A 22,156-nucleotide genomic window follows, 5' to 3' on the forward strand; every position below is an offset into this window, starting at 1 on the left:
GTGTCAAGGGATGAATAAGAAACAGTGTAAAGCACTTTGTAGGTTAAAAAAGCACTATATGAGCACAGACCATATTTGTAGTGGAAACCATTAGAATTTCTGTGAGGGTTTCTATTGTTTTGTTTATTTCCCTCATGAACTGAAGGCTACATTCTGCTAATGAGGATGGCCCCAAGCGGTGCATCCTGGAGATTACTGAGATTGTTGTGGATGGCGCCAATTGAAGTACAATGGGAATGGTTTTGGACCTCAATTTCACATGGACAGTTGCGCTGTGGTTGCTGGGACTACGGTTGCTGCTGTGGCTTTAAAACTGCAATTACCACACGCAGTTTTGCACTCAAGTCTCCTTTAGTGAACAGTGGATTAGTTCAACAAAACAGACTTCATATAAAAACCATAATGAACTTCCCTTTACTTTCGCACTATGCGTTGTTACCCAGATGAGGACGGGTTCCCTTCTGAGTCTGGTTCCTCTCAAGGTTTCTTCCTCATATCATCTTAGGACATTTTTCCTCACCACCGGCTTGCTCAATAGGGATAAATTCACACACTTAAAATCTGTATCCTGTGTTTATATGTTTCTGTATAGCTGCTTTGAGACAATGTCCATAGTAAAAAGCGCTATACAAATAAAACCGAATCGAATCGAATAGGATTTTCAGCAGGGGCGAGTATACCACTAAAATACTGACACGTATCAAACTCATTTGTAGGAATCATTTTTATTCCAGCTGTTATCATGAGAATAACATTATTGGGTGAAGATATTCTTCATTTTATCAAGTACCTTTATAGCTTATACAGCTGCAAAACCTGTATACAGTGTAAGGTTAAACAAATGTGGTTCCTTATAAGAGATGGTTCCATCTTTAGGAAGCTATCCAAATTCTTCATAACCCCAGTATGAATGAAGTGAAAAGTTTTTTTATTTGCATTACTACACACAAAAATTGTACGTCCGCGGTGGGTAATATTGCCGTCTTACAGCTCCAGGGTCCCCGGGTCAGCCCTGAGCTTGGCTCTCCCTATGTGCATGTGGGGTTCCTCCTGGCTCTCCAGATTCCTTCCACCTCCTAAAAACGTAACAGTAGGTGAAGTGGCTGTGTTAAATCACCATCAAGTGTGAGCGAGTGAGTGTGAACGGCGCCCTGGCGTCGCATCCAGAATGTACCAAGTTAGCGCCTCATAGCCAGTGTTCCTGGGACTGGCCCTGGATCCAGCACAATTCTGACCAGGATAAAGTCCATACTGAAGATGAATGAATTCATCGATTCTTTCAAGCCTACCAACAGATTCAGGGCCAAACAGCAGAAACATTCATTTGTTATGCTGCAAGCAATCCTATAGTATAATCTCTGAAGTGAAATGTAACAAATGAACCGTGTGTGCATTTAGTGACGATAGATTTTTTGTTAAAATCAAATCACTAGTGTGAAATCCCCATCTTTTTATTTAAAAAAATAAATAAATAAAATAAAAATTAAAAAAACATGCGCTGCAGTTTTTATGTGCAACATCAGTCTTGCAGCCAATAACTTACCGCATGACGGTAATTTAAACAAATAGATCATTTCCAAGGTCTATTCACTTAAATATCAGTGAAGTAAACTTGAATAAGACCCAAGCAGACTTGACTGATGGATGTTACAGTATGTTTACAGAGCAATGATCATAAAGCACGTGTCATTTTCTGATTATGGAGCTATCCAAACGCAAAGAAAGAGGTAAGAAATAGGTATGAAAAACACCTGAACAGAATCGGACTGGTCAGAAAGCGTAGATTAATTTCCAGTAACAGCAGCTCAGACAGTAGTTCCTGCTGCATTCCTTCTCACGAGTTATCTTTTCTACAGTAACACCTTACACGGTGACGTTTCGAGCTGAGGATCCGCCTAAACGGTTTAATAATCACGTGTAATTGTTGACGTAGTGACGTTTTCAGTGAGGAGACATTAACAGTCACAGGTAAAGCTGTCATGCTTTAATGTAAAGTTTTCAGCATGAAGTTTGAGCGTTCTTGTTTCTCAGTATGACAAGCTGCATTTGTTTTTGTCTTCTTCAATTTAAGTGAGAAGACAAGAGATGCTTATAGCGCTTTATAGCTGTTAGAACATAAGTGATAATGGGAACTAACTTGCCTCATGGTCATTCCACAACATTAAACGTAACTATAAATCCATCAAACGTACAAAGTGTCGTTCTTTAATAAATAAACAAATTGCCATCGTTGACATTTCTGTAGTTTGGCACCCTGTCCAGGGTGTACCCCGCCTCGTGCCCGATGCTCCCTGGGATACGCTCCAGGTTCCCCGTGACCCTGAAAAGGAGTAAGCGGTAGAAGATGGATGGATGGACATTTCTGTAGAATGAAGAATGAAATACTTCGGGATGTGCCATTATTGGAAAATAATCAACCCAAGGGACAGAACAGTAAGTATGCTTCGTGTCGGGTTGCATCAAAATACACCGTCACCGATTAATTTCCCTATAACTGCGCACCCCCCAAATGATTAATTCCTCACGTGACGACCTTTAGCTACGCAGCATCTTTATTTCCACAAGCATTCACGTAACCATTTAAGCACAGTGCTTAGTCATCTTATTTCAATTCAACCAAAGCAAGGAGAAAACCTGCTACCTGAACCAAGGTAACTGAGGTAATAAATGCTCGTTTGTGTTCCAAATGTTATGATGAAAAACTCTGGTACATGTTGAAGGCTGTTCTAATTTAGCAACATATGGCTGAGTGATGCTTCAACCTTTTAATGAAGAAGGCTTTTTAGAGCTGTAATCATACTCTAACTGGCACACACCTTCACTGATCATGTGAAAACAGCACAGCTGTGGAAACGAGACGTTCGGTTTAAATAAACACTTTGAAATAAACAAACATCGTGTGGAATATATGCCTACACTTCACTGTACTGCAAAATGAAGGAAACGGATCACAGAGCTGAAACCAAGCCAAGGTTTACCGTCCGATTCCTTTTGGAGATGCACGAATAGTGCAAAAGAACTTCTCAGAAACGTATGGTTCATTTTTATGGCATCTTCTACAGCTTCAGAGGTAGAGAAAGGTGATAATAACCACTGAGGATGCTAAGAAGACGAGATAAGTTTGCAGAAGTTGCAGCGTTGCTGGTGGCTTTGATTGGAAGATTGAGAACCCTTCTCAGAACCCTTTTCGAAGAACCTTAAAATCCAACAGCATGGCGATTGACTTTGATAAACGTGCCACGTTAGTGGAATGTGTATCAATAAGGATAAAATATGGCAGAAGAAGACAACGAGACTACTCCTGCACAAGGTTGAGGGAATGGTGTGCAATAGATCTGCGTTGTTTTGGCCTTTTTTTTTTTTTGGAAGAGCACAGGATTTGATGCAGCTGGAGGCAGTGCACTGGGCCAAACATTGATTGAAAGTGTCTAAACACTTGGTCTGGCTGTTTGGCTCATAGGAAACGAGTTGCAGGGAACAATAAACTCTTCTTTTCTTCTGTAAACCTCATGTTTCTAGATAAGCAGAGGATTTAGTGTTGGCAATGGAAGCCTCGTCACGGAAATGCGTTCTGTATATTACCACATCGGTCTGTAACGTTGATGTATCCATGTTTTTCATTATGTAAACTTTTCCTATTGTAGCGATCCATACGGAAGACCTTACCTAACCTGAGCTTTTTTGGTTCGATTCCTGTTCAGGTGTCCAAATGATCTCCTCTATTAAGAGTCTGCCAGATAACCAGCTGTTAATACACAGGAAGCTTAAACACATCCAGAAGAATAATCTGAAACCAGGCATGGTTATTTTGCAGCTGCTTAATTTCACCAATCAGTGGTTTTTCACATTGATAGGCAATTCCTTCAGCAATTGAAACAGAAACTAAATAAATGTTAGGATGTTAAATACATAAGCGACATAAGCTATATCATCCAAGGATGGAAATGGAATAAAAAAGTGATAAAAAATGAATAAAGACAGCACCTCGAGCGTATAATAGAAAATATCTATAAAAAGGCTTTAATCCGCACGGTTATCATAATTATAAACATTATACAAAGATAATAAAATTGGTATGACGGGGGAAAAAAATGCATAATCCCTAAAAAGCTGTTAAGAGTTAAGCTTTATCTTTAAAAAAAATGTTATCTTTAGCTTGATCTTCATCTGTCCCGGCTGTTTAAAAACATTATTGTTCAAATATATGTATTGCATTCTTATTTCATAATCCTTCCATCACGTTAAAAATTTTTTTAAAAATAATAATAATAAAAAAATCGCTTTGTGGTATAATTCTACCCAAATTCATGCGATCTGCTTTAAAACGAGCCTTTTGTTGCTTTTTTTTTTTTTTTTTTTAAAAACGTCCTCTCTGAAGATTTAAATAATAATTAAAAATAATAATACGCCATGGTAGCGTACCACCAAGAAATACGAACAGGAAGTGGTCCATGAACAGTTCATCTCTGCAGTGTCCTCACAGAGGCAGGTCAGGTTTGGCTTGCTGCTTGTCCAGTGTTGGCTGAGCGAATGTGCCGAGTGCAGGCTACCTGAGAGGAGCTCCGGTCGGTGGGCGTTTGGGCCGAGCTGTCCACATGGCTGTGTGCCAAACCAGCCCCCGAGTGCCTACAATTAGCAGAACTGCACTGACAGTTGAAGTACTTCCTTTTAATCTCCCAGTACTGATCTCCATAATCAAACCTTAGGTTAAGAAGAACGAGAAATCAGAACGGGAGGGTGGGGGAGTATGAATTGATCAACAGAATGATAAGAGAAAAGATAAGAAAGACTTACCCCAGCTCATCTCCAGCCCGTATGGGTTTGCAGGAGAACAGCGCGATACGTGGGAAGCGCAGGTCCTGGTGTTTGGTGAACACTCGCACAGGAAACAGATTGGGCTCACACAGGTGGTTCATAAACCTACTGACATTGCCATAGAACTGGGCATCGATGCAGTAGACCTCGCCAACCTGCGAGGGGGAAAAAACAAAACAAATTAAAAGCATTTATTTCATCCAAATGGGGGCAAAAGTAGACAAAGAATGTGGCTGAGAACCTACAGCACAGCCTGCTGGCCAGATGCAGCTCAAAGCTCCGATGTCTGCTTTGGACACAGTAGTACAACACTGACCTTATTGTCCAGGTTGAACATGTACGAGTCGTTGTCTCTGATGTTCGCTTCTCCGTCTGAAATGATCTCGCCGGCAAACCTACACACACACACACACACACACACACACACACACACACACACAAACAAACAGCAACGCCACAGGGAAAAAAACTGATTTGGTCCAAACACCAGGAAATGAATCCCAGATGAATAATTAATAATAACTATTATGGTTCCCTTTCTGAGCTCCATTTTGTATTCAATTAAAATCCCTTTTCTGGAGAGGAGACTATTTAAAGGAACACTTCAGCATTTTATATCGAATCTCCATCAACAGCAACGTACACTACCGGTCAAAAGTTTGTGGACGCTCGACTGATGTTTCTCATGATCTTAAAAAGCTTTTGATCTGAAGGTGTGTGATTAAATGTTTGAAATCGGTGCCGTAGACGAAAATATAATTGTGCCGACGTATTCATTTCTTTCATTAGAAAACTAACATTTTATTTACAAAAAAATCTTACAAGATGGCTTGGAGAGAAATATTCCGAAAAGCAGCCGATAAGACTCCAGTGTAGGTGGGAACTCCTTTAATACTGTTTAAAAATCATCTCAGGGAAATACAATTGAGAAAACGCATTTCTGGAGTTCCTAGACAAAAAGCGTGTCTACTTTTAAATTGCTAAAACATGAAATTAATTTGATCTATTTAGGATTTTTTTTTTTTAATCACAACATAATTCCCATAGTTCCATTTGTGTTACTCCAGAGTTTTGATGACGCTATTATTATTCTAAAATGTAGGGGGGGGGGGGGGGGGGGGGATCAATAAAGAATGAGGGTGTAAACTTTTGACCGGTAGTGCATCTACAGTGCATGTGTGATCAACACGGACATGTAGGATAAGATTCCCATCTACTGAAAAAAAAAAAGAAAGAACAGAAAACCTGTTTACTCAAAACTCACTTAAAGCTGTCAGTCGAAGCTCTAAACCTGTATAACTCATCCTTTAACAGATTCGATCCCACTCTTAGAAACATGAGATGTTAGAAATAAGGGATGTCTCCACTGCTAACAAGTAAAGTACTTCTTGTTACGAAATTTGTATGCCTCAAATACCCTTAAAATATACCATGACCATGTTTGGATGAATGGCAAAAAATTTATTTTACGATATTGCACAAAAAATGGCGGACTGATGGAACAATGTTACTTGCAAAATAAATCTTAAGACAGCCAGAAATGTACCTTGAGTGCCTGAACATAAGTATCTTCTGTGCATGGCAAACAGGAAGAAAGCTATTGAATAAAAGCTATTTCAGACACTTGACCTTTTCCAAAATCTAATCAGTTCATCTGCTGGTTACAATTATCATTCAAACATTCAACCACTCGTTTTTGAGATCTTGCTCCGACGATAATATCGGACGGACACACAGACAACCCAAAACCATAATCTCTCCACCCCCTAGTGGCAGAGGAATGAAAAATGAGGGTTCATTTCCTAATGAAAGTTTCTAAGCTTCCTAAAAGAGTTCTTGAAAATCCGTTCTGATAAAGAACCTCGTGAAGTGAAGAATCCTTATAGATACAAATTTACAAAAGTCAAGTGGATTTTTATTGTCACTCCTCTATATAGCTTGTATACATTGGGAAAAAATTAGGTTTCTTCAGGACCGTGGTGCAACACAGAACAGTACACAAGACTACACCAGCTGCAAATACACAGCAGTGTGAGACGAGTGCAAAACAATAAATACACAGGACAATAGATACATAGAACATGGAGTGTAAACTGTAAGCTATTGCGTAATGTAGCAGCACATTATTTTATAAGCGAGTATGGAATATGGTGTGTTTTTTAAAAAAAATTTTGGACTAACATTGTTGTATAGTAGTGATACCACAAAATGTTCTGGAAACCGGATGGATTGGATAAAACTCATCATTCCTCTTCAGTAGGTGTGCTTTTTTCCCTGGTTAGGCTAGCAGTGGATCTGGAACTGAGGCTGGAATGCACCCTAGATGGGATGCCACGCCTTCACAGGGCACCATGTGCACACACATTCACAACAGGGGGGATGGAATTTATCATAGTCAATCCACCTACCAGGTTATTTTTAGGAGCTGGGATGAAACCGGAGAACCTGGAGCAAACCAACACTGACACGAGGAGAACACGTGAAACTCTGTAGGCAACAGCTCTACCCTCTGCCCCACCATGCCACCCACTATACTGTTTTTCTTTTTATTAAAGCGCACCCATTATGGTTTTGAAACGTGCCTAGTTTTGTTTTAAAGGTCTCATACAATAGATTTACATGCATCCAAACACTTTAATGTGCTCCTAATTTAAACTGCAGCATGCATGACCTTTTCCCCCCAGTGTCACAAACGACTCGTTAAATGATCCGTTCTAAAGGATTCATTCTAAACTCCTGGGTCAAATGTCCCAATCTGTTGTGATTGGTCTACCGCTGTCAGCGTGTTTCGAAAAGGAAACGCCCACTACCGTAACACCTTTCACCTCCGTCTGTCAGCCGATGAAGACCAGAGGCGGGGGTTTTTGTTACAAACCTACGTAGGTTAGTACAGGAAGTAAAATCTGGAATCACTAACGACTCGTTTCAGCTGTTCAGAATCGATTCCTTTTTTTGGGAGTCAATAACTTTGATTATTTGATTATTATGCGCTTTGATTATTGAAACTTTGCAGACTTTTTTACATTTGCAAACAGCTCTATAACACACCACATGAAAGGTAATATCTGAAAAAGCACAACAGAAGCCCTTTAATATTCCTTGGTGGAATTCAGTAACTGCCCTCGAGTTTGAGTTTTAAGTAAACAGGTAAATGTGTTAATAATGTTGTGATTTCTACCATGACATTTTAATGGATGTGAGCACTTTAAAGGCCTTACTCGCATATGAAGGCTCCTTCAGGAATATCCTGCAGAGCTCTCACACCCCAGCCCATTTTAGCAGTGCGAAAGACTTGCAGTCGTACCCTGATGACACACAAACACAAACATGCTGTCGGTAATTCGAGTCTAATGAAAAACTCGTCGTAAAAACACTCGGCACATTCACGTTCGCATGCTGCAGAACAGAAATAGTAGTGCACCTAAAAGGGTCTGGAAGAGCAAACGCATTATTACCGCAGACGGTTCTGCACCACTCTGTTCCGGCACGTTCTCCAGCACGCGCAGGCATGATTGCATTCGAACAGGAAGGGCGGGTCTTCCCTACAGAACTCATGCAGCAGACGGCCTTCCTGCACACAGCACAGACGACGATGATTAGAGAAACTTTCTGGTGATTGTGCAAAACCACTTTCTGTCATCGCACAGAGGAACAGAGCAGCAGGAGACTGACTGATTCTGTCAAATAGTAAACATTTAAAATAAAAAAAGGTATCATCTTACCCTGTCATACCAGCAGCGTATACTGAGCTGGCCACAGATGCAGCTGCTGGACGAGCAGTCGTCTTTACATGTGCAGTGCTTCCACCCAGACACAGCAACAAAGATACAGAAATCGAAATCAACTACCAAGAACGACTGTGTTACTCTACAGAAATATACCTGTGCATGTTTATGTCAGATTCTCTCACCTGTAGGTGTGTGATATTTTCATCAATGTTCACCTGAGTGGTGAAACAGTTCTCGGGGACGTATTTGAAGTTTGGACAGGGCTCTTGGTCCACTCCGTTCACGCAGGTCACCGGGACGTCCTCATAACCCCGAGACAAATCTCTGCGTAATACCACATTAAAGAAACATCTGAAGACCTGAGTACTCTGTTTTAGTCATGACATATTTTATTATATTGTTTTTGCCTTGTTTTTCATCAGTGTGTGTGTGTGTGTGTATATATGCATTTAACATGCATGTATATGTGTAGATATGGCTGTATATACACTACCGGTTAAATAAAGGGGGCTAAATAAAGAATGAGTGTGTCTAAACTTTTGACCGGTGGTGTACATATATATGGATATAAATATGTTCTAAACTTACTGCTTTTTCTATCATTTTAATGGTTTTAATGTTTTCTCTCCCCCACAGACATAACTATATCTTGCATGGAATTTTAATTGGGTTTTTTTGTTACTGTTTGTCTTTGTTGTCTTGTTTCATCTTTGTTCTTTGGGGGGGTTTTTTGTGTAATCGAAAACCAATAAAAAGTTAACCATCTGAAAATGATGACACTGCCAGAAGCGCTGCCACTGTAAATGCGAAACATCTCAAATCTGCCAAAATATCATCTTAGTATATTATTATTATTATTATTATTGCTGTTGTCGTTGTTATGATATTAAACTGCCTACAAGTCTGTCTTACCTTACGTTGACTTTTTTTCTTATATTGTAATTTTGGTGGTTTATTTTGTTTTCTCATTCTTGAAGAAAAATTCTCGATTTCCTTCTTCCTGTTTTCTTTGTCCCCCCTCTTTGTTTATTGTTGATTTCTGCTCTTTAATATTTTCTTTCAATCACAGACATACCTTTCAGATTGTTGAGCTTTTTTTAAAAAAAAAAAAATTATAAATTATAATGCATTTGTTTAACACTGTTGTTTTCTTTCATCCCACCACCATTTCTGCTCCTTACAAGCGCAAAATTTCCAGCAGATTGCAGAGCTGTAGAATTTAAACCAATCTGACTGAGGGAGATGCTCGAGCTACCTGCAGAGGAGCTGCTCTCCCTGACGGTCTCTGCCTCTGCGGGCGTCAGTGAGCTTCTTGCTGGTGTTAAGGATGCTCCACACCTTAGAGCTGATGCTACAGCAGTCCAAAGGAGTTTCTCCATCCTTGTTCTTCAGGTTCACATCTGCTCCTCGGGACAGAAAGAGCCTGCGTACAGAGCGATTTGTTACAACTACGAAACATGGCACAATCTGCAGGTCTGAAAAAAAAATCTTTACTACAATTACTGGAGATGTAGCGTATCAGACTAATCAGTCATAGTAATAAGAAATGTCTGATACAGGACGGTCTTTGGTTAAACAAATACAAGCAAGTGTATTTAACTAGACTGGACCGTATTAGGACAAACCCCACTGCTCCACACTCACATGACACAATCCATCTGGTTCTGTCTGACAGCGACGTGCAGAGGCGTGTCCCCGTGTATGTTCATAGTATGCAGGTCTGATCTGTTCTCCAGCAGCAGTTGAGCGATGTCAGCACAGCCGGCAAACGCTGCCCAGTGCAGGCAGATATTCTCCTCCTAGAAGTAATTATATCACAAATAACTTATAAAGCACAATATAGGAACCTTTAATGGTCTCTTTTACTCTGCAAGAGTTTATAAACATTTATAGTAAAAAGTAAGACATTTAATCATTATGAGAATGTTAAATGTGAATTTTAAAGGAGCAGATTGGAAATATTTAGAGCCCTTTGTTGGCTGCATGGTGAAACACAATTACATGGAAAACCCTGACAAGTCCTTCCCTTCCACTCGGACCCCATGAACTTTACGGACAAACTGTAAATACCTCCGAAAATCTGGGGTGGACCTGGAGTAAATCTAGGGCAGACTAAATTTTAGGGCCATAACAATCTAAACAGGAAAAAAAATGAAACAGGCCAGTCTGATTGTATGATCTAATTGCATGTCAGAGTATTTAAGTATTTAAGGCAGAGTATTTAAGTATTTAAGGCATCTTTGAAATGTACACAATATTGAAAGACTGGAAATCCATTTCCAATTTACAAACTGCATCTTTCAAGCTAAATGTCGCTCTTCAAATCCGGCACCCACCTTGTCTCTCATATGGATATCAGCTCCGCGGGCGATCAACAGCTTCGCCTGCTCTGTGTGCAAGTTTTCAGTTGCCCAGGTGATGGGGGTCCAGCCTCCGTCATCCTGACAACGATCAGTTCCCATATAATAACTCACAATCTGGTATCTAAAGTATCACGTCAGAGCTTCATGAAATCCCTCTCACGAGTGCTCATAAATCTAAATAATACGAGTCACTAAAGTATGAAATTATATAAATAAAGTGCAAACCACACTCTCAGTCTACTCCTTGGACACTTATCTGTCTCAGGTCTACATCGGTACACTGTATATGGCAACTTTACTCAGGAAGAAGTGCACAGATCACTGCATACCTTACAGTTAACATCTACAGAGGCAGTGGAGAGGAGATGCTGCAGTATCCCGATGTGGCCTCCTCGAGCCACCATGTGGAGACATGTTGAGCCCCTTATATCCTGGGAGAAGAGAATCAGATAGCAGTAGAGTGTTTAGTACAGCACTACAGCGTACCAATTAGGTAGGGCACTTACAGAGCTGACTTCGGGCAGGAAGAATGAAATCTGGACCATTTAAGCAATAGTTTGAGAAATAAATTACATTCCTTAATATATGAGTGAGTGAGAGTGTTTTTGTGTGCGTGAGAGTGTGAGTGTATGTGAGTGAGTGTGAGAGTGAGTGTGAGAGTAAGTGTGTGTGTGTGTGTGTGTGTGTGTGTGTGTGTGTGTGTGTGTGTGTGTGAGAACAAAAGCTGTATCTCAGCTGTAATGTCTTTAATGAAGTGCATCATTAAATTCAGACCCTGCACTGTATTCCATTAATGAACATTTCACAGCTTTAATTCTGCAGTGTTCCTGTGCTGCTATATTAATCCCCACAAAAGCACGCAATCACTTCCCTGCTCTTACCTTGTGCGATGCGGATGCCCCGGCCTTCAGAAAGTACTCTACTGTCTCAATGTGGTTGTTCTCACAGGCGTCCATCAGAGGAGTGCGCTGCTGATCGTCACACGTGTCCAGGTTTGCTCCCGCCTCAAAGTATCACACACACAGGGCTTTCAGACATGCATTCATAACCAACACTCTGCATTCGGAATAAATCACTGAGATGACAGGGTGATGTTAGCGGCCTCGTGGGGCTTTTCCACGATACCTGAACCAGGATGTGGCAGATCTCTTTATGGCCCTCAGCGGCAGCGGCGTGGAGCGGGGTGCGCCTCCTCTCGCTCTCCATCTGCAAGTTGGGGTCGGTTCCTTCCACTGATCGCCACAAAGACGATGCATGATTACATCAGTGCTCCACAAGGGCAACAGGAACACTATGCAGCTGTGCAATTACGTAACGTCTGAATCTCTGCTACGTGATGTGATTATACATACAGCCCCTTACCCAACATGTGCATGACCTGCTGAAGCTCTCCTCGCTTAGCTGAGAAGAAGAGCTGCTTCGGGGGAAGCTTTGAGCTTTTATATCTTACAAAGAGGTCAGGAAAAAAGGCATGTAATTAATCCATCAAATATTTCCGCACTGCTCTTAAGTTAGGAATAGGCGAAGTTTCTTAAAGTCAGCCAAATCAAAAATGTACCGGAGACAAAAATCTTTTGATAAAGAATAATAAATTAATGGCTAGCCATTGTATTTTATTCGGGGGGGGATGCCTACATATTCAGATTCTTGAAATTGGAAAATCTGGATACTTGGATACTCTGTAACCCCATTTTCCCAGAGTAACCCAGTGTAATAACAGGAACGTTACATACTGGAACATAATAAGCTCTAATATTTTAATAATTAATTGCCAAAAGGTATTTAAGCACAAAAACCTGTTCTACAAAATTTAGAGCAACTTGTAGATATCAGAAAGGAAAGCTTACTTTCCATCCTCCAGTGCTTCCAGTACCGTCTCCAGCGACTCTACAGCAGGTTCCACAGGTGTAGCAGCAGGTGAGGAGTCTGTTCTTGGCTTTCTGTAAAATATAAATCAATTGACACTTTAATAATAAAGACATGATCCTGGCACATAAACGCTATATAAAATAAATACAATCAAAAGCTATAAAAGGTATAGATGCTGTGGCCGTGAGCCTACTCTGCCGAAGCGGAGTCGCCTTTGTCTCCAGGTAAAGCTGCCGCAGTGATGGCCGGCGTGGGAGTAATAGGGGTGGCTTTATGGATGGTGACCTCTTTAGCCTGGCTAGCCTCCTCACCGCAGTGAGGGCAGAAGAGCTGGCCATGAATCGTCGACGCACAGCTCTGGTGGAACCGGTGAGAGATGTGTCCGTCCGGCTGGCATTCCATAAACGTTCCCTGAAGAGTGAAGAGTCAACTTTCAATCTTCATTGAATACATTTTATTGATTTTGATACATTTTATTTGATGACCTGCAGTGAATTTTTGCCAGTTGGATTCTATTACAAAAAAATATCATTTATAGTATATTATATATGTTTATATATATATATATATATATATATATATATATATATATATATATATATATATAGTGGACACTCGACTGAAATGTTTCTCATGATCTGAAAAACCTTTTGATCTGAAGGTGTGTGATTAAATGTGTGCAATCGGTGTTGTAGACAAAAATATAATCGTGCCGACGTATTCATTTCTTTCATTAGAAAACTAATTTTATTTACAAAAAATATTTGTTTAAATGAATGACTTGAAACGAAGACAAGAATACATTTCTGGAAATTCTAGGCAAAAAGGGCGTCTACTCTGAAGATGATAAAATACTAAATTATTTTGGATTTTTTTTATCACAACATAATTCCCACAGTTCCATTTGTGTTACTCCAGAGTTTTTATGATTTTATTATTATTCTAAAATGTGTGGAAAAATAAAAATAAAGCATGAGTGTGTCTAAACTTTTGACCTGTAGTGTACAATGCAGGATAGTAGACCAAAACATCAGCTTTATAAATATTTCTTCTGTAATACGAGTGCCTTGCTATTTAAATCCCACATCTTCAATAAAAAGTACCGGCAGTAAAGTATAAACATATTCAGATCAATTCCATTGACTAGTCTTGTACATTACGTATTCATGGAGAATAATATGCTCTGTGTTTACAAGACCCAGAGGATCCCCTCTCTTCGCTATACCACAGTCCTTAAAGGCAACTCTCTGCACACAGCAGCCATCTTGGCTGTTACTATAGACTGGGCACATAAGTACTTAAATAAAGCGAGACCTAAAGATTGCTTCAATGGTGGAAGTGATTATCAGATCACATGGTAGGTTCCCAGTTATTATTCATTAGAAACATTTACATTCATAGCATTTGGCAGATGCGCTTTTCCAGAGCGACTTACATTTGTCTCATTTTATAACAACTGAGCGGTTGAGGGTTAAGGGCCTTGCTCAAGGGCCCAGCAGGGGCAGGTTGGTAGTGCTGGCATTTGAGCTCACGACCTTCCGATCAGGAGTCCACGGTCTTAACCACTGTCTTAATAGGGTGTGCACCTATTACAGTCTATATACATGTGACACACTTAAAAAAGGATTTCTCTGGGGGTCTTTAGATGGCAAATTGTTCTAGCTTTTCCGAATATCCCTTTAAGCTGTTAAGCATGTACAGCTAGATAGCGGCCCTGAGATTTAACTATTCTTAGTTTCATAGTTTAGTTCCGTGGATCAAGATCAAAGCTGTATTTGCTAAAGTATTAAGCCAGCATGCTACCACTAAATAGGCTCTAGAGCCACGTTTCCACCGCAGGAACATTCCCCAGGAACTAGGGACTTTTGAAGGTACTCTGTGTGTTTCCACCGCAGGGACCATGGTCTAAATTAAGCTCCGGGTAAAATATTTCCCCCTCGGAAAGTGGGAGGTGGTACTTTTTCAAAGTTCAAGAACTTTGCAGGGAGGGACTTGGGCACTGAACATGCTGATTGGTTGATTGGCATGCATCCAGAGTATGCCAGTATTTATGCCGAGGACGAAATACAGCGGGAACTGGAAACGGCGAGCCGTGATGAAAAAGTATACTCAAAAATATCAAGTCGGTTAAGCGAGCCGTGCATTGTTCACACGGCGCAAACTCGAGAAATTAAAACAGGACTACAAGAACGTTAAGGATCACAATAATAACAGGAGCGGTTCCGATCGGCGGACCAACAAGTGCTTTTCCGACCGGACTAATTTGCCTAATCTTCACGGTACTTTAGACCGCAATGGAAACACAGACAAAAAAAAGGTCTGGAGGAACCAAATTGTCCCTTGAAAAATGTTCCTGGGACTAATTGTTCCGGGTAATTTCAGTGGTTACAGAATAAGGAACTTGCTTGTAGCCTGATCTGTTTCCACAGAGCTAATTACAAGAACTTTATCGTCTATGTATTTATATTCATCTAAACGAGATGCCAGGTTAAGAGTCATGCCAAGGCAAGTTTGGCTGCTGCTTTTAACGTGGAGAGAAAATTACAGGATAAAGTCTCTAGTATAAGTACCTACATAATAATGTGCAGTGTTAGCTCAGTGATTAAGGCGTTGAACTACTGATCAAAAGGTCGTAAGTTTAAATACAAGCACTGCCAAGCTGCCACTGCTGGGCCCTTGAGCAAGGCCCTGAACCCTCAAATGCTCAGTTGTATAAATGAGTAAGTAAAAAGATGTACATCGCTCTGGATAAGGGCGTCTGCCAAATGCCATAAATTTACATATATATAACAACCAAAAACAAATAAATCAGTAAGGTCAGGTGCAGGATCTGTGTAAGCATCTGACAGCTGTGGCCTTTGTGTGCCTTTAGAAATGATGTAATGAAGCTCTATTGAATCACGGTGGGGAACCAGTAAACCGTCCCCTACCCGATAACACCTCAGACTGCACTCACGGCTCTGCAGAAGACGCCACAGCCTGGACAGCTCTGGTGTTTGACCATACCGGCCCGGTGATCCTCACACAGCACCAGCAGCGGGATCCGCGGAGACGGCCGCATCATCTCCTGCTTCTGGATCGGTCTTCGACATAAATTCAGCTACACGTGCAGAAAGCGTGGGAAAAGGGCGTGTCAAAATTCATAATAGACAGGAAGCAAAAAAAAAACAAAACTAAAATGACAAACAGAAATAGTTTCAACCAGAGAGGCATTGAGAGGAAGTAATAGGCACACAGGAAGTCAAGAGTGTGAGATAAAGTGAACAATACCTTCCCATCTACACCCTCTACAGCCATGCACTTTCCCTCCGCTAGCGTTACTACATCCTGGTTCCTGGGTGTTTCCATACGACAGCTGCACAGCGGCGGCTCCAGTGTCTCATCCGACTCCATATTTTCCTTATCCTCAGGCAAACCTGTAAAACAGCAGCTGTTCCTCAGATCTTCTGTAAGCAACAGGTGCAACAGCTGATAAACATCTGAACGGGTTTTGCTGAAAGGTTACAGGAAAAGGTAACTGTTTAAAGAAACCCATGTGGCACCAAAAATACCTCTTCAGGTTAAAGATAAAGATAATGGGCGTGTCAAATCTGCCATCTGTAATTTAAATACCATGCTAATACAATGCTAAATACCAAAGAGCTTGGGTTTGCTCACTACATAGAATAGCCCACGATAATGATCATGTCTAGCTCAACATCACGCTATCTCCTGCTTTCAAAAAATCACTTAGATCTGGATTTGCTACCGCGCCGTATTATCTGATGCACAACAGCGGTGTAAGTGTCCATACAGAGCACCTGTGTGTATAGCTGTGAAGACGCTCTCCTGCGCCAGGGTGTGTAGAGGAAGCTCTGTATATTCTTCTCTGAAGTTTTCGGGAGATTTCCCACTTTCGCTTTCGTCCTGCAGTTCGGCAGCGACCGCTTCAGCCGCTCTTCCGCTCGGCTTCTCGTTCCCATCGACGTTTGTTCTGGGTTTAAAAGCCTCCTCTAAGGGCAGCTGTAACCCTTTGACTCCGTGTGATACCGGTTTCTAACGACAACATACAATAATCTTGTCTTTACAAGCAGGCAATAGAGAGTAAAGAACAAAGTGCTGTGTCAAATCCCTTTAAAATATGTTGGTTTTGTTCTTGAACTATTTAAAAGATTTAATATTCAGATGGATTAGCGTATTAACGAGCTTATGATTTTACGCCGCAACAGACAGAACGAACCACAAACGGCTTCCTGTTCACTATAAATGCACGCTAAATCATCGAAATATTAAACAATAATGTGATATAAGAAGGTAAAACCACTCACTTGGCTGTGTGAGGTAGGTAAAGCGAGGTTCTGCTGAGCTGAGACTTTGGTTTTCTTCTTAGGAACAAAACTATACAAGCCCATCTTCCTTTTCTTCTTCTTCTTCTTCGTCGTCGTCGTCGTCGTCGTCACTGCATTGACGCAAAGGAAATAGCAGTGCATTGTTGGCTCGTTCTCCAGGTAGCACTGGACGGCTGAGGAATCAGTAAGAGAAGGAGGGTAACACTGACCTGCTTGTGTTTTTGCTGAGATCTTCGGTCTCTGCGGGAGCTTTAACTGAGTAGACGGCGTAATCTTCAACTCTGTGTCTTTCACCGAAACTCTTTTTTCTGCATTTAGGATCTGGACACGGAAACACAAAAACATAGCTCGAGACATTTGGATACTACGGCTTTCGGTAATACACTGATGAGAATATGGTGAAATTACTTTAGTTAGTACTTCGTTGTTTTTTTCTTATTTCCCCTGTTCCTTGCTGAATAATGGTACTGTGATGCATATGGTGTATCTAACCTTGAGCGCATCTACAGTAGGAGCAGAACTGGCCATGGTCTTCCACGCCAAACGTGACTGCACCAGCGTAGACCTTCTATTTCCCTCCTCAGAGCTGTTCGAGCTTGTTTTGTCCATCTCTGATCTCCAAGAAGTCCTGGATGAGCTCTGAAGCGACTTAACTGCATGACTTTGTGCAACAGCAGGACCCGAACTCTTAGTCTCCTGAGGTAGGCATGTCGCTGGGGCTGAAACCTTAGCAGTGTGAGAGGATGTGGCTTTTGATGCAGTCTGTCCAGAAAGCAAATGAAGACCTGCTTCTGTGTCTTTCCGTTTTCTCTCCGAGTCCGAGCCTCCATCCTTGTGCTTAGGTTTCGTTTTCCTCCCTCGCTTTGATGCATCACCAGGCTTGTCCGCACCTAGAACGTTATGATTGTTCAAAAGACAGCCACAGTAGTTTATTAACTTCTTTTCACCCATAAGTTTATACGTTCTTAGAGCTCTAGGAATGCCTGAGACATTGCTGGTTGACTGTAGCAAAGCATCTATACTATGCTTTGGGAACACAATCTCAGCATTTCAATATAATTAATAACAATCACGTTGTTCCCAATTTAGACGGTACTTTGGGTACACAAACGTGTAATTACTTTACCTAAAATTGTCTCACTATCTATACCACATGGCAATATTTTAAACTTGACAGTACAACATAACCAAAATAATAATAATTTAGGTTATGACTGGGACCTCGGTTCTCTGACGTGATGGGAATATGGGAATATACCATTCTGCATAATCCTCAGACATCCAAAATTTCAACACATCAGGTCTAGTGGGACAGAAACACCACACAGATGGGTCACGTTCAAACCCTGGAGCTGTGAGGCACAATGATACCTGCTGTACTACAGTGCTGATCTTCTGGGATTCTACACACATACACACACACGCACACACACACACACACACACACACACACACACACACACACACACCCCAGTCTATGGAGTTTACACAGTATGGTACAACAAACAAAAAGGGTTCAAAACTAGGCGGTTTGGTTTCGGTGAGCCGGTCTACACTGTAGCCTCAGATTCCTGGAGTGGAACCCAGTTTGGTTTTCTGCAGTTGTAGCCCAACCAGATTGGCATGTTGTGCATTCTGGGATATGTTTTCTGCTCACCACGGTTGCAAAGAGTGATTATTTGTGTTCTCAGAGCCTTCCAGTCAGCTTGAATCGATCTTGCCTTTCTCCTCTGACCTCTCTCAAACAGCAAGCCATTCCTGCCTGCAGAAATGCCACTCACTGGATGCTTATTTGTTTTTTTTGCAATATTCCGTGTAAACTCTCTCGTGCATGACAATCCCAGCAGATCACCAGTTTCTGAAATATTCAAACCATCCGGCACAAACAATCAAATACACCGAGATCAAGTTTTTCCCCAATTCTGATGTTTGATGTGAAAATGAACTGAAGCTCTTGACCCGGATCCACACTGTACTCTGACCCTATCTATATGCTTCAAGCTGTGACGCACTGTGTGTTCGAACACCTTTCTATCGCAGCCAGCATGAACTTTTTCAGCAATCTGGACTACGGTAGATTTTCACTGGGATCGGACCAGACGGACTAGCCTTCGGTCCCCACGTCACCGGTTCAGTGGTTCTCCTTCCTTCGACCACTTTTAGCAGGTACTAACCTCTGCATATCGGGAACACCTCACCGGAAAGACCTGCTGTTTTGAAGATGCTCTGACCCATCACAATTTTGGCCCTTGTCAAAGTCGCTCAGATCCTTACGCTTACCCATTTTTCCTGCTTCCATCACAACAACTTCGAGAATTGACTGAATAATATATCCCACCCCTTGACAGGTCCAATTGTAACAAGATACTCAATAGCTGCATTTACATGGACAACAATAATCCACTCTTAACCCGATTAAGACCATACTTTAATTAAGAAACTACCATGTAAACAGCAATTTTTACTTACCTTAATCTAATTAAGGTCATACTCGAATTAAGCTCTAATCAAATTAAGATAGGTAGAGTACTCCTGTTTTAGTCGCATTATGGACGTGTATTACAGACATGTAAACACTTTAATCACATTATGAACGTCGTGTGAGAGCTTTACCGCATTTTGCGACAGGACACGATCACACACAGCAGTTTTACGTTTTACGGCGAACAAGAGAGCTCGGCTGCGTCCCAAACCGCATACTTGCCTACTATAGGCCTGTAGTGAGGAAAAATACATGCATCTCGGCTACTATATAGACGGTAAGTACGCGGTTTGAGACGCAGCCCACAGCTTCAAACAGTTGTCTATTAGCACGTACAGCATAATAATAATTAACTGCACTTAAAGCGTTCGTAAAAAATTTTTAATAAAAACACCCAAAACTGTATATGGTACCATAACGAAGACGAAGTATATGTCGATACGTGAAATTCTGGAGGGAACGTCGGACAGCGTGGCGCGGTGACGTAATGTCTGTTAATCTAATTATGTTCTATAACATGTAAAACAGGTACATGAAAGGAGTATTCTAAAAGCAACTCATGTAAACACCTTAATCACATTATGATCTTAATCAGAGTAAGGTCAATAATTAGATTACTGCTGTCCATGTAAACACAGCCAATGTTATTTACTTCACCTGTCTGTGGTTTTAATGTTACAGCTGATGGGTGGGGGTTTGAAGAGTAATAACTGAGTAATAAGTTTAAGGGGTTGATCTGTGGTTTTATGCAACGTCTATGAAAATACACATTGTGTCACTTATGCTTTATGAAAAGGTTTGTGATTTAAAATATTATCAGGGCCTGTTATGATTTATTCTCCTAATACTGCAAGTTAACTGAACTTACCAGGTCTTTTGGGTTTGGCCATGGCTCTGAGAAGACCACTCACAAGATCCTGCCCAGGTTTTCCAGTTTTGCACACAGGAAGCAGACTGGCTGAGCAACTGCATGAATCATACATTCATAAAGTTAACTCCAATATGATTCAAAAGTGCATTAATCCCCATTGCAATTAAATGTTTTCTAGTAACATTACACAGTAGCAGAGTTTAATATACTGATAAGTTGGCAGTCGTGCAAAACAAAAATACAATATTCTACAAATATTTTTTGCACAAAAAACAAACAAACAAACAAACAAACAAACAAACAAAAATTAAGTAGAAGAATCAAGCGGCTTCCTGTGAACCCAGCGCGCGACCACCAGTGGGGTTTTTTTTTAGCTAAGCTAGGCTAACGTTAGCGAAAACACCATTCATCAAAACACTAGGTTCAGGGAGAACCTGTGTATGTTTCAAAGCATTAAATGAGTCCAAGGTGTTCGAGTCGACTTCGAATGGGCGAACAATTCCTACCTGTTAAAAGAAAATACACTTCATGTTAATAAGAAGATTAATAACCAAAGAAAGTTTAGAGGCAGAGCTTGCCTCACTTCCTCTGCCCCGGAGACTGGAAGCTAACCCGCCGCTGTGATTAGCTCGAGCGCCTCCTGCTGGCTGCTTCCTCAATCACCTCAGAGCTGTCACTAAGTTTTCTGTCTTCCATTTCAGTTTCAGTCCAGTTTTATTTGTACAGCGCAGTTCATAATAAAAAAGAAAACCCCCACAGATATTCGTATGTAGATTTATATCCTTAATGAGCAAGCCAGAGCAGTGGAAACAAGGATTGTTCAGCCTTGTTCGTGGAAAATAATAGGGCTTACTTTTTCACATCCATCCCATCCATCTTCTATACCGCTTATCATTTTCAGGGTCACGAGGAACCTGGAGCCTATCCCAGGGAGCAACGGGTACAAGGCGGGGTACACCCTGGACAGGGTGCCAATCCATCGCAGGGCACAATCACATACACGTTCACACACCCACTCATATACTATGGACTCTTTGGACATGCCAATCAGCCTACCATGCATGTCTTTGGACTGGGGAAGAAAACCGGAGTACCTGGAGGAAACCCCCACAGCACAGGGAGAACATGCAAACTCTGCACACACAGGGCCACAGTGGGAATCGAACCCCCGAACCTGGAGGTGTGAGACGAACGTGCTACCATCCCATCCATCCATCTTCTATACCGCTTGCCCTACAGGGTCGTGGGGAACCTGGAGCCTATCCCAGAGAGCATGGGGTACAAGGCAGGGTACACCCTGGACGGGGTTCCAATCCATCGCAGGGCACAATCACATATACATTCACACACCCATTCATACACTATCGACACTTTCGACATGCCAATCAGCCTACCATGCATGTCTTTGGGGCAGTGGTGAACTTACCAGGTGACTTGGTGGTTAAGGCTGATTGGAAGGTCGGGGTTCAAACCCCAGGCTGGCTCTGGGTTACTGACTGGAAGGTCGGGGGTTCAAGCCCTGCTGCCACTGTTAATGCCCTTAACCTGCTCCAGGGGCACTGTATCATGGCTGACCCTGCGCTCTGTCCCCAACTTCCTGGCATGCTGGGGTATGTGAAGACATGAATTTCACTGTCCTGTGACCAATAAAGACTCATTACATTACATTACATTACCATGTCTTTGGACTGGGGGAGAAA

The 22,156-nt window shown here is 41.5% G+C and overlaps 1 protein-coding gene across 2 annotated transcripts; it reads right to left on the bottom strand.

The window, feature by feature from the left end:
• Positions 1 to 3,992: 3,992 nt before the first annotated feature.
• On the bottom strand, positions 3,993 to 21,091 carry ehmt1a (euchromatic histone-lysine N-methyltransferase 1a). Of its 2 annotated transcripts, XM_017452126.2 has the most exons (24): positions 20,963 to 21,091; positions 20,454 to 20,551; positions 17,596 to 17,993; positions 17,313 to 17,424; positions 17,083 to 17,213; positions 16,576 to 16,810; positions 16,046 to 16,191; positions 15,732 to 15,875; positions 12,969 to 13,186; positions 12,754 to 12,846; positions 12,269 to 12,351; positions 12,032 to 12,138; positions 11,788 to 11,910; positions 11,236 to 11,337; positions 10,880 to 10,984; positions 10,188 to 10,342; positions 9,799 to 9,966; positions 8,726 to 8,867; positions 8,538 to 8,615; positions 8,271 to 8,386; positions 8,034 to 8,120; positions 5,132 to 5,210; positions 4,795 to 4,970; positions 3,993 to 4,701 (listed from the first exon to the last, which is right to left on the bottom strand). In XM_017452126.2, the coding sequence occupies exons 2-24, from the start codon at positions 20,473 to 20,475 to the stop codon at positions 4,491 to 4,493; spliced, it is 3,231 nt and encodes a 1,076-aa protein (XP_017307615.1). In that variant the 5' UTR covers positions 20,476 to 20,551; positions 20,963 to 21,091; the 3' UTR covers positions 3,993 to 4,490. The 2 variants fall into 2 exon arrangements, 1 of the variants encoding a protein (XP_017307615.1); XR_006980857.2 differs by lacking the exons at positions 3,993 to 4,701; positions 4,795 to 4,970 and having other exon boundaries at positions 5,169 to 5,210; positions 8,237 to 8,386.
• Between the last annotated feature and the right edge of the window lie 1,065 nt (positions 21,092 to 22,156).

Source organism: Ictalurus punctatus, chromosome 22, assembly GCF_001660625.3.
Source record: "Ictalurus punctatus breed USDA103 chromosome 22, Coco_2.0, whole genome shotgun sequence".
NCBI lineage: Eukaryota > Metazoa > Chordata > Actinopteri > Siluriformes > Ictaluridae > Ictalurus > Ictalurus punctatus.

What these genes read in the sequence shown, in the direction of transcription:
- ehmt1a (XM_017452126.2), bottom strand. Translation starts at nt 20,475, where the DNA reads ATGGCCAAACCCAAAAGACCTG. An exon ending in GGCGACTCCGCTTCGGCAGA is followed by an intron (nt 12,847 to 12,968) that starts GTAGGCTCACGG and finishes TATATTTTACAG; the next exon opens with AAAGCCAAGAACAGACTCCT. An exon ending in GTGGTGCAGAACCGTCTGCG is followed by an intron (nt 8,121 to 8,270) that starts GTAATAATGCGT and finishes GTGTGTCATCAG; the next exon opens with GGTACGACTGCAAGTCTTTC.